Here is a 12,169-nt window from a genome sequence, read left to right on the forward strand (position 1 = left end):
TAAACACATCTTGTCAAAAAGAATAAGCTTCCCTCATCTATTAAACATCATTTGCTCCCAAGCTAAAACACTCTTTTGCATAATCTAGCAGTTTATATGTGGCGGGGTCTTTGCCTTCCAGTGTTGCAATATTCATGTCTTTTTGCAACTAGGAAGCTATGACAGTTGTAAATCTCCAACCACTTGTTACTTTCTATGAAGCGTATCTTTGCACTTACCTTTGTCTTTGACGAGAGCCTCCAGCTCTTCTTTGATGCTCTCATGCCAGCGTGTGATGTCAATATGCAGAGAATAATCACAACATGCTTTACTGTCAGCACACTCCCTCCACTGGTCATAGGCAGTCAGAAGGTTTGACCCAGATTCAGGGAACACATGGTCAACTGGAGAAACAAATGCATTCATTGGATGATGAGGGTTCAATTGCCTAATATGGGTGGGGTATCTGCAGCCCTTCAAGATGCTGTTCAACTCCAACTCCCATCAGCCTCAACCAGCATGACCAGATGCCAGGTGTTGTTGGACTCTAGTTTCCATTATCCCTGGCATCTGGTCATGCTGGTTTTCAGTGACCGATTTTCCTGCTCTAACAACAAAAGGAATGCAGTCCACAGTAAGGGCATTACGTACGAATCATGGTGGTCCCTCCTGCCAGAGCTGCTTTTGTTCCTTGATAGAAGTCATCAGCAGAGGTCATTCCCAACACTGGCATCTGCAATCTAGTGTGGACATCTATCCCACCTGGCATAACTAGCTGGCCGTAAGCGTCAACCATTTTCACACCTCCAGGAACAACCAGGTTTTCCCCAATTTGCCTGAAAATGACATTAAAAGAGATTGCTTGCATGTTTCATTCAAGGAGGACAACAGCATACAGATATCCAACATATTGGGTCAGATCCAGACTAATTTCATTGAACTAAGATCCCAGCAATTAAATTATGACTTAAATCCCATTGATTTAAATGGCAATAGAGTACTGGTAACAAGATCTGGGGTAATGAAGATGCTGTGGACAGCACCTCCCACCAGCACCAGCCAACATGGCCAATGATCAGGATAAAGAGAGTTATGGTCCAAAGTTACAGGAGGGGACCACATTGACTACCCCTGAACTAGATCAACTCACTGTGTTCCTGATGCTCATAACACTGCTTTTGGAAATGTGTTTTCTTACCAGTCTCTCCTTGCTGAAATGCTTTCTGCATTCACAGTTAAATGCTCTAGCACTCAACGGGGAGCAAAGGAAAGTGCCACTTGGGCACACCCTTAGGATTAAGCTATAGGTATACAGTGGTACCTTGGGTTAAGTACTTAATTCATTCCGGAGGGACCGGGTGGCGCTGTGGGTTAAACCACAGAGCCTAGGACTTGCCGATCAGAAGGTCGGCGGTACGAATCCCCACGATGCGGTGAGCTCCCGTTGCTCGGTCCCTGCTCCTGCCAACCTAGCAGTTCGAAAGCATGTCAAGTGCAAGGAAGGTAAATGGGAAGGTAAACGGCGTTTCCATGCGCTGCTCTGGTTCGCCAGAAGCAGCTTAGTCCTGATGGCCACATGAGCCGGAAGCTGTATACCGGCTCCCTCAGCTAATAAAGCGAGATGAGCGCTACAACACCAGAGTCGGTCACGACTGGACCTAATCGTCAGGCGTCCCTTTACCTTTACCTTTTATACAGTGGTACCTTGGGTTAAGTACTTAATTCGTTCCGGAGGTCCGTTCTTAACCTGAAACTGTTCTTAACCTGAAGCACCACTTTAGGTGTTCTTAACCCGAGGTACTATTTCTGGGTTAGCGGAGTCTGTAACCTGAAGCGTATGTAACCCGAGGTACCACTGTATTTCTTTTGCAACCTTCCAACAGTTTGACTTAGCCCCCCCAAAGGTGCACTTCTCAATTGTCTCCCAAGACAGATGGATGCTAATCATACTTCTTTGGGAGAATTCCCTGTGATCCTCAGATGAAGAGCAATATAGAAAATAAATAAATAATAATAATCTTGATCCATAGGCCCCTGTGAGCAAAAGGTGCTGTGTACCATAGTACTGAATGTGTTATTTTCATGTAGTTGTGTAACAACAATTATACTCTGTCTCCTCTATGCTTTGCTTATGTTGTAATTAATGTATCGGAGAGCAATGAAAGTAGATCAAATTGTACAGAAATATCTGTAATAAATAAAACTGTACTCCAAAATATTTTTCAGCAACTTACTTAATCAAGCCATCTTCCACATAGATATCTGCATAAAATGACTGATCATCGTTGACAATCTTTCCTCCTTTGATGAGCAGCCGGTCACTCTGATTTAAAAGCAAACAAACAATGATTTCCAAGCTGACCAGATATTTTATTAAAGGTGACTTTAGGTATACATTCAGAAGCAGACTATGGAGAAATGCCTGGTGCAAGCTGAGTGTTGGTCTCAAATCACACCTGAGATTCGGACTTTGTCTAAGACATGCAAAGCAGCTGATGTTATTTTGTCTAGAAATGCAAAAGAACAACAACAAAGGCAGGAAAAATTGTTGGCATCTCTAGGCTATCTGACCAACTGGTAGGAATTATGTGTTATAGAATTTAGAAAATACACTCATCAGCCTTGCCTGACTTATTTTTTTGTCAAATGTTATTGTAAAACACAGTGCCAGCTAGGCAGATCTTAATTAAGATGGCTAGAATCCCACATTTTTCAGCTCTCAAAACAAGGAGCCATGGGTTTCTGGTGCAAAGCCTTTGTTGATTTCCCCTCTCGGCACTGTCTCCAAGGATATTACAAGGAATCAGGCCTATAATTTGCTGAAAGGTGACTCATTTTCAGTTGACCTCTGTTAGCAATTCCAGGGAATCTGCCAGCTGCTGGAGAATGCTAAGGACTCAGAAACACATTATCCGAATAAATGCAGAATAAGTCACACAGCAAAGGAAAGTAAGTGTACAGAGAAGGACAGTATCCAATCCTAACAACAACAAAAATTTAATGGTTTGCAACTGAAACAGAATTTTTAACAAAGAAAAGTAATTTCTGAAGGCATGTGGAATTGGCTTCCTTGTTACATAGCCTGGGGCTTATACCCTTAACTGTAGGCCTTTATAAATGCAACAGTACTAACAAGGAAAGTATCAAGGAGTTGGCTACTTTGGCTTACAACACCCTTTCAAGGACCTCTTATAACAGGATTTAGACTACCCAGGTGGCCTTCTTTCAAGTTCAAGTTAGCCCATACCAGTTTCATTTCATAGACCAGGGGTCGGCAAGATTTTTCTTGCCTGGGCTGGATTGGTCCTGCGGAGATCCCTCTGTGGACCAGATCACGCGCCCACCCGTTATTTTCTGCGCATGCACAGATGCGATTTCCAGTGCCGCATAAGTAAGTCCCCGTGCCATGCAGGTTTAGCGCAGCGCACAAGCAGCTCCGTTCGGGGGCAGCCCGTGGGCTGGTCAAACGACCTCTGCAGGCCGCTTCCGGCCCATGGGCCTTAGGTTGGTGACCCCTGTCATAGACAGAACAATGGTGCCTTCACAACAATTCCTGGGTGTTTACATCTTGATACAGGAATATAGGGTTCATAATGATGATGTGCTCCTGCCCACCTAGCAGTTTGAAAGCACGTCAAAGTGCAAGTAGATAAATAGGTACCGCTCTGGCGGGAAGGTAAACGGCGTTTCCGTGCGCTGCTCTGGTTCGCCAGAAGTGGCTTAGTCATGCTGGCCACATGACCCGGAAGCTGTAAGCCGGCTCCCTTGGCCAATAAAGCGAGATGAGTGCTGCAACCCCAGAGTCGGTCACGACTGGACCTAATGTTCAGGGGTCCCTTTACCTTTAATGATAATGTGGGTAAGACATGTTGTGCTACCAATCAAAGTGAATAATGTATAGAAAGCATAAGAGGTTTGTTTCATCAGGATACCTCAATGAACAGCTTCACTGACCCACTGCAGCTCTTACTCCCCATGAAGTGGAGACAGTATTGGATGAGCAATGCTGTAACTATTCCTAGGCTGCAGCCCTTCTCCATAACAACCAGAGCACGGGCCAGATGCGGTAAGCCAGCCTTTATTCAAACAGCTTCCTTTCAGTCGCTGCTTCAAGGGCTGGCCTGCTCTGGCTCGCTCATGGCCAAACAATGAAGAATAGAGCCCTCACATGTCAGGCATTGGGGCAAGCCATTCCGCTCAAAGCCCACCTCGGAAGAAAACCCCTTCTACAGAGGTGACATCACAGCTGCTCATTTTGATGGGAGAAATAGAGTACACTGAGAAAGGAAGGGAACTGTGAGGCCTGTCTATGTATGCAACAACTGCAGCAAGAATACTCATCGCAAAGTATTGGAAGACACAAGATTTGCCCACCCTGGAAGAATGGCAGATGCAAGTGATTGACTATATGGAACTGGCAGAAATGACTGGCAGAATCCGAGATCTGGGAGAAGAGCTGGCGGAAGAGGACTGGAAGAAGTTCAAAGAATATCTCCAAAAGCATTGTAAAATGTTTGAATGTTAAAATGAGGTTGGTTATAAAGAGAATAGGGCATCAGTGACATGGTAAAAAGAAATATGTAAAAATGTTTTGAAGGGAAAAAAGGGGTAAGACCAGAGTATTATTATGTCGAGATCAAACAAATGATACAAAGGATTAAGTTATAAAAAACATGTGATAAATGGTTTTAAAAGTAAAGGAAACTAAAGGCATAATAGGTTGAAATGTATAATATTGAATAAGATTGGAAAGAGGGTAGGGAATTGCTGAATTTGATTGTGTAAAGGGGAACACAGAAAAGGGAGATGTGAGGAAGTCAGGAAAGAGGGTTATAAAGATAGTAAGTAACAAATAATTTTTTCTCTGTTTTTTGTTTCTTTTTGATTACTTCTTTTTCTTTCTTCTTTCATTGTTAAACTGTGTTGTTTTTGATCGTCTTTTTCCCCTCCTGATTGTGATGTTTGTTTTGTTGTGTAAAACCTTAATAAATATTTTTTTTTTTAAAAAAAAGGAACTGTGAGGCCTGTCTAAACCAAGATAGATGGTCCATTGGCCTAATGCAGCAGGCTCTTCAAACCATCTAACATGACAGGATGCAAGGAATGGGAAAAAGTCACCTACCTCTCTTACTAATACATTTGAAAGTTCACAGGCTAGGCCATCAGGTCAAGAGGCTCACAACCAAGAATTACTTGGCAGGTAATGAGTTCTGACATTGCTTACTTTAAAAGTCAACCCTAAAGGGCTTAGCAGGCATCAGAGCTTCCTCAGTCATCATGGCCAGGATCCAAGGAGACACTTAGGTTCACACAAGGGACTTGAACTAGCTCAGCGGAATATTCACAGGCTCTCCCCCCCCTTGACTCTTCATGCAGTTCCACAAGCTGTTTTTTCAATCCTCTTTGATTTCAGCTTATCACACAGCCTTGGGAACTGCTGCCTGAACATAATTTCACAATTCTTTAGATCCTAATGAATGTGTTGTGCTTTATTCCACAGTTTATTTCAGTGGGGAGTTGGTCAGAAATTTCCACAGTTGATTTCACAAGCATAATCTACTGTATTAGATGTAACCCTAACAGTGCATGTGTCTATATGTGCAATGTACACACACTCCTCTGATAAAGGGCAGGATTAGGAGGGGATGCAAATGGGCAGCATGACAAAATAATAATAATTATTTAGTGGACCAAACCTAGGTAAAGGTAAAGGTACCCCTGCCCGTACGGGCCAGTCTTGACAGACTCTGGGGTTGTGCGCCCATCTCACTTAAGAGGCCAGGGGCCAGCGCTGTCCGGAGACACTTCCGGGCCACGTGGCCAGCGTGACATCGCTGCTCTGGTGAGCCAGAGCCACACACGGAAACGCCGTTTACCTTCCTGCTGGTAAGCGGTCCCTATTTATCTACTTGCACCCGGAGGTGCTTTCGAACTGCTAGGTTGGCAGGCGCTGGGACCGAGCAGCGGGAGCGCACCCCGCCGCAGGGATTCGAACCGCCGACCTCTCGATCGGCAAGCCCTAGGCACTGAGGCTTTAACCCACAGCGCCACCTGCGTCCCTCTGGACCAAACCTAGGAAGGGATTAAAAGTAGGTCAAGAAAAGAATAATTTGTGTTTTGGAGAATGCTAATGTTAAGATAGTCGCAAACTGTGATTGCCTTTGAAAAGTAGAAACATGCAGAGATTCACATTGATGTGGGCTATATGTAACCGATCCTAACACCTTTAGTTGTGGTAAATGCCTGACAATTTGCTGTGTGTTATTTCTTCCAGGGATGGGGAAGCAGGGGAGAGAGAGGAAAATATTGCTACTCTTATAGTGCAATCCCCTGAATGTCTTCTCGGAAGTAGATCCCATTAAATTCTGCAAGACTTACGACAAAGAAATATATATAGGATTTCAGTCTCAGGTGTGTATGGGTTGATGTAATGGAGAGCCAGAAGGCATTTGAAATAACTACCTTTGCATAAAGATGGGTCTGATACATGGACTTATTTCAAACAGCAGAGCTTAGTTTACAGAGAATATGAATTTGCACTGTATTTGAAAAGCATTTAACAGGTAAATAGAAGCTTGTTGCATTGTTATTATGAAGCACATCCAGCTGAGGATAAAACACTGTTTAAATCCTTGGGGTTCAAGTTGGGTTACATTTAACAAAAGAGGACACTAATTCTCTGCACAGGGAGCTTTCAGTGGCAAATGTCTTAAATAGCAGCCCTCAGTCAGAAGACTTCCATCCCCCTATTCCCCCCCCCATATTCCCAGGAACAGATTGTGTATTAAGTTACAACATCCCACAGTCAATGGAGAAATCCTTATAGGAAATGTCCACATTTCAGTGTTTATCTGTTCAACTTGTATCTGAAGAACCTGCATTGATTGCCTTTCACATGCCTGATACTAAGAAATACTCTAGACACCAAGCTAAATTAAGCTCTTTGCGCTTAAAAACAAATTCAGCCAAAAAGATATTAATCCCCTCTGTTAGAGGTGGAAAATACGGATATAGATTTGTCCATGAGGCTCCCCTGCCCCTCGAGAAAGAGGCTTGGACTGCACACCTGCTTCTGGAAATGCATATTTTAACATTCTGAAGAGGGTCGAATGGAGGATGGTGTCGTAGGAGGTCACCCACTCAAAGGGAGTTAGAAATCCTCGAATGAGCAATCAGATCGAGGGCGGGGGTGGGCTGCAAGCGGATAAACAACAGAAGAAGGCGACACCAGCCACTTAGCGAAGAAGAAGAAAGGCGCGCCACGAAGAATGTTGTTTTGCATTCCCTTATAAGTTGATTCGGGGTGCGGATTCCTCAAGGTCTTTCGCTGCGCTTTATAACCCTGGGAGATTTCCAGAATAACACAGCCCTCTGTTTTGTTTTTCTCCTTGGAAAGCCGGTGGGTGGGGGGCCCCATTGGCTCGCTTCTGCGCGAAGAAGGCAGCAGCGCGCACCTACAGGCTGAACGTTGCATGGGGAGAAAGAGCGCGCTGTGGACAAGGAGAGGTTGTTCGAGGAGTCCCCAGGCGGACGGTCACCACCAGCCATGGCCGGCGGAGGCACAAACGCCGAATGCCCTCGCTCGGATCTCGCCTGCGCCTCCCGCCCCCTCCCCCTGAAGCCCACCGGGACCGCGCAGCTCCACCTACCCCCCCCCCCCGTTGCAACCCAAACCTCCCCTCGCCTTCCCGTTACGAAAATCCTAACCAGGGGCTTCAGCTCGGCGGCCCACCCGGGTGGGATCCTCACCAGAAGCCTCGGGAAAGGCGGAGGGGGGGCTGGGGCTCCGCACAAGCCCGGGAAGCGCAGATCGGACCCTTGGAGAGCAATGCCAGCCCGAGAATCATCGCCACCCCAGCCCAGGGCCCTGCGGCTCACCGTGATCCGCGGGATGTTCTTCTTGCCTTGGTACGACATCTTCGCCCGCAGGCCTTGCCGAACGCGGGACTGGGAGGTGGGAAAGGGTCACGGGCGGCGGCGGCAACGAGGGGCCTTTGTGGGTCCGGAGCGCGGCCGGCCGAGGGAGCAGCGGCTGGCGCCGGCGGATGGCTCTGTGCTGAGTGGCGCCGCGTGTGCGTGCGCGCCTCTCCGCCCGGCGGATTGTTCTGGCAAGGAGGGAGGGAGGGCGGGCAAGCGAGAGCGAGCGAGCGAGCGAGCGAGAGCAGCTCGGTGGCTCCCCCTGCGCCGGCCGCCCGGCAGCCTTGCCGAGTGAGCAGCTGCCTGATTAGCATTCCACGCCCGTGCGCCAGGCAGCGGCAGACAGGGCCCCAGACGCGCAGGCAGACAGCTCCGCCGGGGCCTCTCCAGCGAGCCCGGCCCGCCGCAGCAGCCACGGCCCTGTCCAACAAAAGCCTGCGCCTCCCCACGCCGGCCAACAAAGGCCACGTGGCCGAGCCCTCTCTCTCCAGGGGCCAGGCCCTCCTCAGCAGGGGGGGGGGGGGGGGCGGCTGGCTGGAGACGCAGCCCAGGGGGCTTTTGTGTTTCCCTGTTGGCGCTTGGGTGTGCATCCTACTGGAAGCTGGTATAGACGCAGCCGGCTCCCCGAGGCTGATTTGGGAGCGGGACGTTAGATCACTTGCCCCCCATCCACCCCGCTTCAGATCCATATTTCAAACCTTGCGTTGGATTGGGACTTACTCACCCCGAGTTTAACTTGAAAGCCTTGATGTCGGTGGAACCGGCTTCCGAGTGACTAGGAGCACAAGCGCAGAGCAGCAACTTGAATAAAATTTTGGGGGGCCCAAGTAAGCCCTCTCTCGCCCGCATAACCGATTACAAGACGCGGCACATACACACCATTTGAATGCGCATCAACTTTGGGGGTCACTGGCCCCCTCAAATATTTTATGGGGAGGGGGGCGAAGTCCCTAGGAGTTGACTCCTTCCTATGTAGAGCAGTGTTGTTGTGTAGCCCCTAACAGGCGGTTGCTTCCCTACAGCGCTGTCATCTGCACGTCCATTCCAAAGGAAGCCCTGTTTTGTTTAACTTTTCCAAGTGTATTTCAGGTTTAAGTGACCCTCTGTTTTAATATAGCATCAGATCCTTGGGGCAACCATCTCAGCCCTGGTCAGAATTTTCCTTCATAAGCACCACCGGGTGTTGATGACAGAGATCTGGTTAGGATCCAATAATAAGGGGATCCTCTGCGGAATCAGATGCACTTGGCGAGGTGCTGTTTCAAACGACGCGTAATTCACTAAGGAATTCTCTGCCTCACGATTTAATTGGTGACCAGTAGCTTAGTATGCTGGTTTTGTTTTTAAGGATGGGATAAATTCATGCAGAGGATATGTATGCTCTGCTCTAAGGGGTCCTGGCCACGAGCGATGGGTCGTCCATATTCCGAGGAAATAATGAATAATGGGAGGCCTTGGAGGCAAACAAAAGGAGCGGGCTCCTGCCTTTGTGTTCTGCCTGTAGGCTTCCTGAAAGCATCAGTCTGGCCACTCCTATGGAAACGCAAGTTCCAGGTTAGCTGGAGTCTGGATGTGATCCTGGAGGGCTCTGGTGTACGAGGCTGATGTTGTAACATTAAAGATGTGTTGCCTGAATTTTGTTTGTTTACCTCTTCCCTCCACACACCCTTTCCTTTTGTGTCCTATCTTTTTAAGACTTTAAATGGGCGTTTTGCTGGGCTAGGTAACGGGGTATAAGTGTTTTGCAGTAATAAGTAAAATGTGTCACTCATTTCAGAGAACAAAGAGAAAATATGCATGCCTGTTCAGAAGCAGAGTTCAAGGGAACTTACACCAAGGTAAGTATTCTTTATTTTTGTTTAGAATTTCAGCCTTAATCAATAGCTTGCAGGGCAGCCAAGTGGCATTTAGACTGGCGAACGAAACCTCAGTTCTTAAAGCTTTGTGCTCAAATTACCAGGAAAAAGAGAATGTCACAAGAGACTCCCTCCCTCCCTCTCCACTGCACCACGTGGAAAGTAGTTTATTAAAAACCATTTATCAGCATTAAAGTGGAAGAGAAGAGGGGCATTCTGCCTCGCTGCAATTCCCACTCAGATGTAGGAGGTGTGGTTGTGTGTGGTTGTAAAAAGAGCCTGCTGGATCAGGCCAATGGCCTATCTATTCCACCGTGCTGGTGGCCAACCAGATGTCTATAGCAAGCCCCCAGGCAGGATCTGAGCGCTGCAGCCACTCTCTCCTCCTGCTGCTTCCAGCAACTAGCATTCAGAAGTCTACTACCTCCACAGTGGAGGTAAGAACATAGCCACCAAGGCTAGCATTCTGGGTTAATATAATCTCCAGCCCTAGCCACAAACGCCGTATGGCTCCTGCTACTGGGAAGAAACACCCGGTCCTACCTTTATTAAAAGCATTCTGGGTTGCTATTCTATGCCAATTTCCCCCAAAGTATGCCTTATTGAAATTCCTATGCCTATCTACTCAGAAGTACCTTTGAGTTAATCTGGACCTATCTTACAGTAAATGTGCAAAGCATTTCAGCCTTCCCATCCAATTCTTTTATTCATATTAAAATCAATAAAATGACTCCCATTGGCTGTAACATAAGACCGGGTCCGTTGAATCTCACAGCAGCAGAGGAGATTTCTATGGACCATGCATGCTGACTCCGATGTGCACTCTGCCTTGGAAAGAGACTGAAGAGACAAAAGCCAGGTCCCCGGTGACGCTCATTTGCGTTGCAAAATAACAGAGGACACAGTGCTCCTGCTCTACCTGTGGGGTATGTATACATGGCTGCCTCGCCACATTTAAAGAGGACGCTGGAGAAAGCCAGCCAGCCGTCTAAACGGGCTGCAGCCGATTGGGAAATCAATCGCCACCTGGCGTCCCGATCAGTCCTCTTCGAAGGGCGGGAGGGGGGCGATTGTGACAGGTTTCGTGACCTCGGATGCGATTAAGAAGCGGCGGCTCCACTGTGAATTCCAAACCACATTCCAGTTCAGGAAATGCAGCTGGCTCTGTCGCTTGCTCGGAGCAGCTCTCGCGCCTCTGAAAGCAAGGGCGGACGCCGAGCCGCTCACGGGTTTGCCAGGTCCTCGTCTCACGAGCGGAACCTGCGCGCATGAGCCAAGTCACTTCGAGCGCCGCCTACTTGGCTGGAAGAGACCCAGACGCTAGACACTTTCCCGGTCCGTTAGGCTGATTCCGCTAAGGGACTGGCCTTTCTGCACCGGATTTGCTCATTACCTTCCTCAGGTCGTTAAATACATCCCTGAAACATTTCTATGGGGGACCGACAGACAGAGCGCTGGCTCAGCTTTATCCCGCACCCTCAAAAGTTTAGCCCCATAGCTCATATCCTCCAATGACCGTCCCCAGCGCCTTCCTTCCCCCGTTACCTGATGGCAGCCATTGGGTAATTCCTCCGCTACTCCAACTGACGGCGGCCCCGCGGGTGTGAGGACCGGGGTACTTTGGCTGCCGCTGCTGGCTTCGCTCTGCCCCTCCGACCCGCTGGAGAGCTGGCTGAGGTCCCCTGGACTGAGCTTCTGGTTGCTGCCCCCTCTCCTCCCTCCGCCGAGCGATTCGAAGTCCAGCGTCTTGTTTTCGAAGGCGCCCTCCACGTTGCAAAACATCCCTCCGTACTTCTGCCGGGGCTTGGGGCTGCAGGTGCCGAGGGCCGCGAAGTAATCGGGCACTTCCTCCTCTTTCTTCTCCGGCGGCTGGAGCTGCTCCCTCGGCTCTGCCATGGCTGCTAGGGAGGGAGGCCGCCTGCCTGGGACTGCTGGAGAGTGGAGCGAAGTGTTGCCCTCGGGGAGGGCTGGGGAACTAGCGCCGTGTGGGGATGTGGGTGTCACGGCAACGCAGGGGGCTCAATCCGATTTCACTTGTCAGATGTAAACTCCTAGCCAGCTCCGCGCTGCGTTAGGCAGGTAACGCCATTGGTCTTCGCCACGAGCCTGGCTGGCTGGGAGCTGTCCACGCTCTGTGGTGCTGAAGCAGCCGCGCCAGAGGAGTTCATTAGGAAGACATCCCAGCGAGAGCCCACCTACAGGAGAATTTCCATCGCTGTCACTTAAACGCTGCTTTGCCTCTCGCGGGGGTTGGCTCAACTCACCATGCATGAGTCGAGGTGGTCCCAGAAGAAGAATAAACACAATGGAAGTTTACTGACAGCCTTTATTGAATCAATTATTCCCTTACCAACGGAGACAGACACAAGAGATAACGTGCTTGCTTTTGCTCCATTAACAGTTTATTAAGGGATAGC

The 12,169-nt window shown here is 48.7% G+C and overlaps 1 protein-coding gene across 2 annotated transcripts in view; it reads right to left on the reverse strand.

Annotated features, from left to right (window-relative positions):
- The window catches only part of DPYSL4 (dihydropyrimidinase like 4), a 32,359-nt gene extending 20,696 nt beyond the window's left edge, over window positions 1-11,663 (reverse strand). Inside the window, exons 1-4 of one of the 2 annotated variants that reach the window (XM_079978445.1) lie at window positions 11,298-11,663; window positions 2,214-2,302; window positions 631-815; window positions 219-383 (exon numbers count right to left, since the gene is read on the reverse strand). In XM_079978445.1, coding sequence (XP_079834571.1) covers window positions 219-383; window positions 631-815; window positions 2,214-2,302; window positions 11,298-11,648 — 790 coding nt within the window. In that variant the 5' untranslated portion in view covers window positions 11,649-11,663. Of the gene's footprint in view, window positions 1-218; window positions 384-630; window positions 816-2,213; window positions 2,303-7,857; window positions 8,226-11,297 lie in introns of those variants that run through there. The other variant, XM_079978444.1, reaches the window with a different exon arrangement.
- Between the last annotated feature and the right edge of the window lie 506 nt (window positions 11,664-12,169).

This window comes from Podarcis cretensis, assembly GCF_951804945.1.
Source record: "Podarcis cretensis genome assembly, chromosome: 5".
NCBI lineage: Eukaryota > Metazoa > Chordata > Lepidosauria > Squamata > Lacertidae > Podarcis > Podarcis cretensis.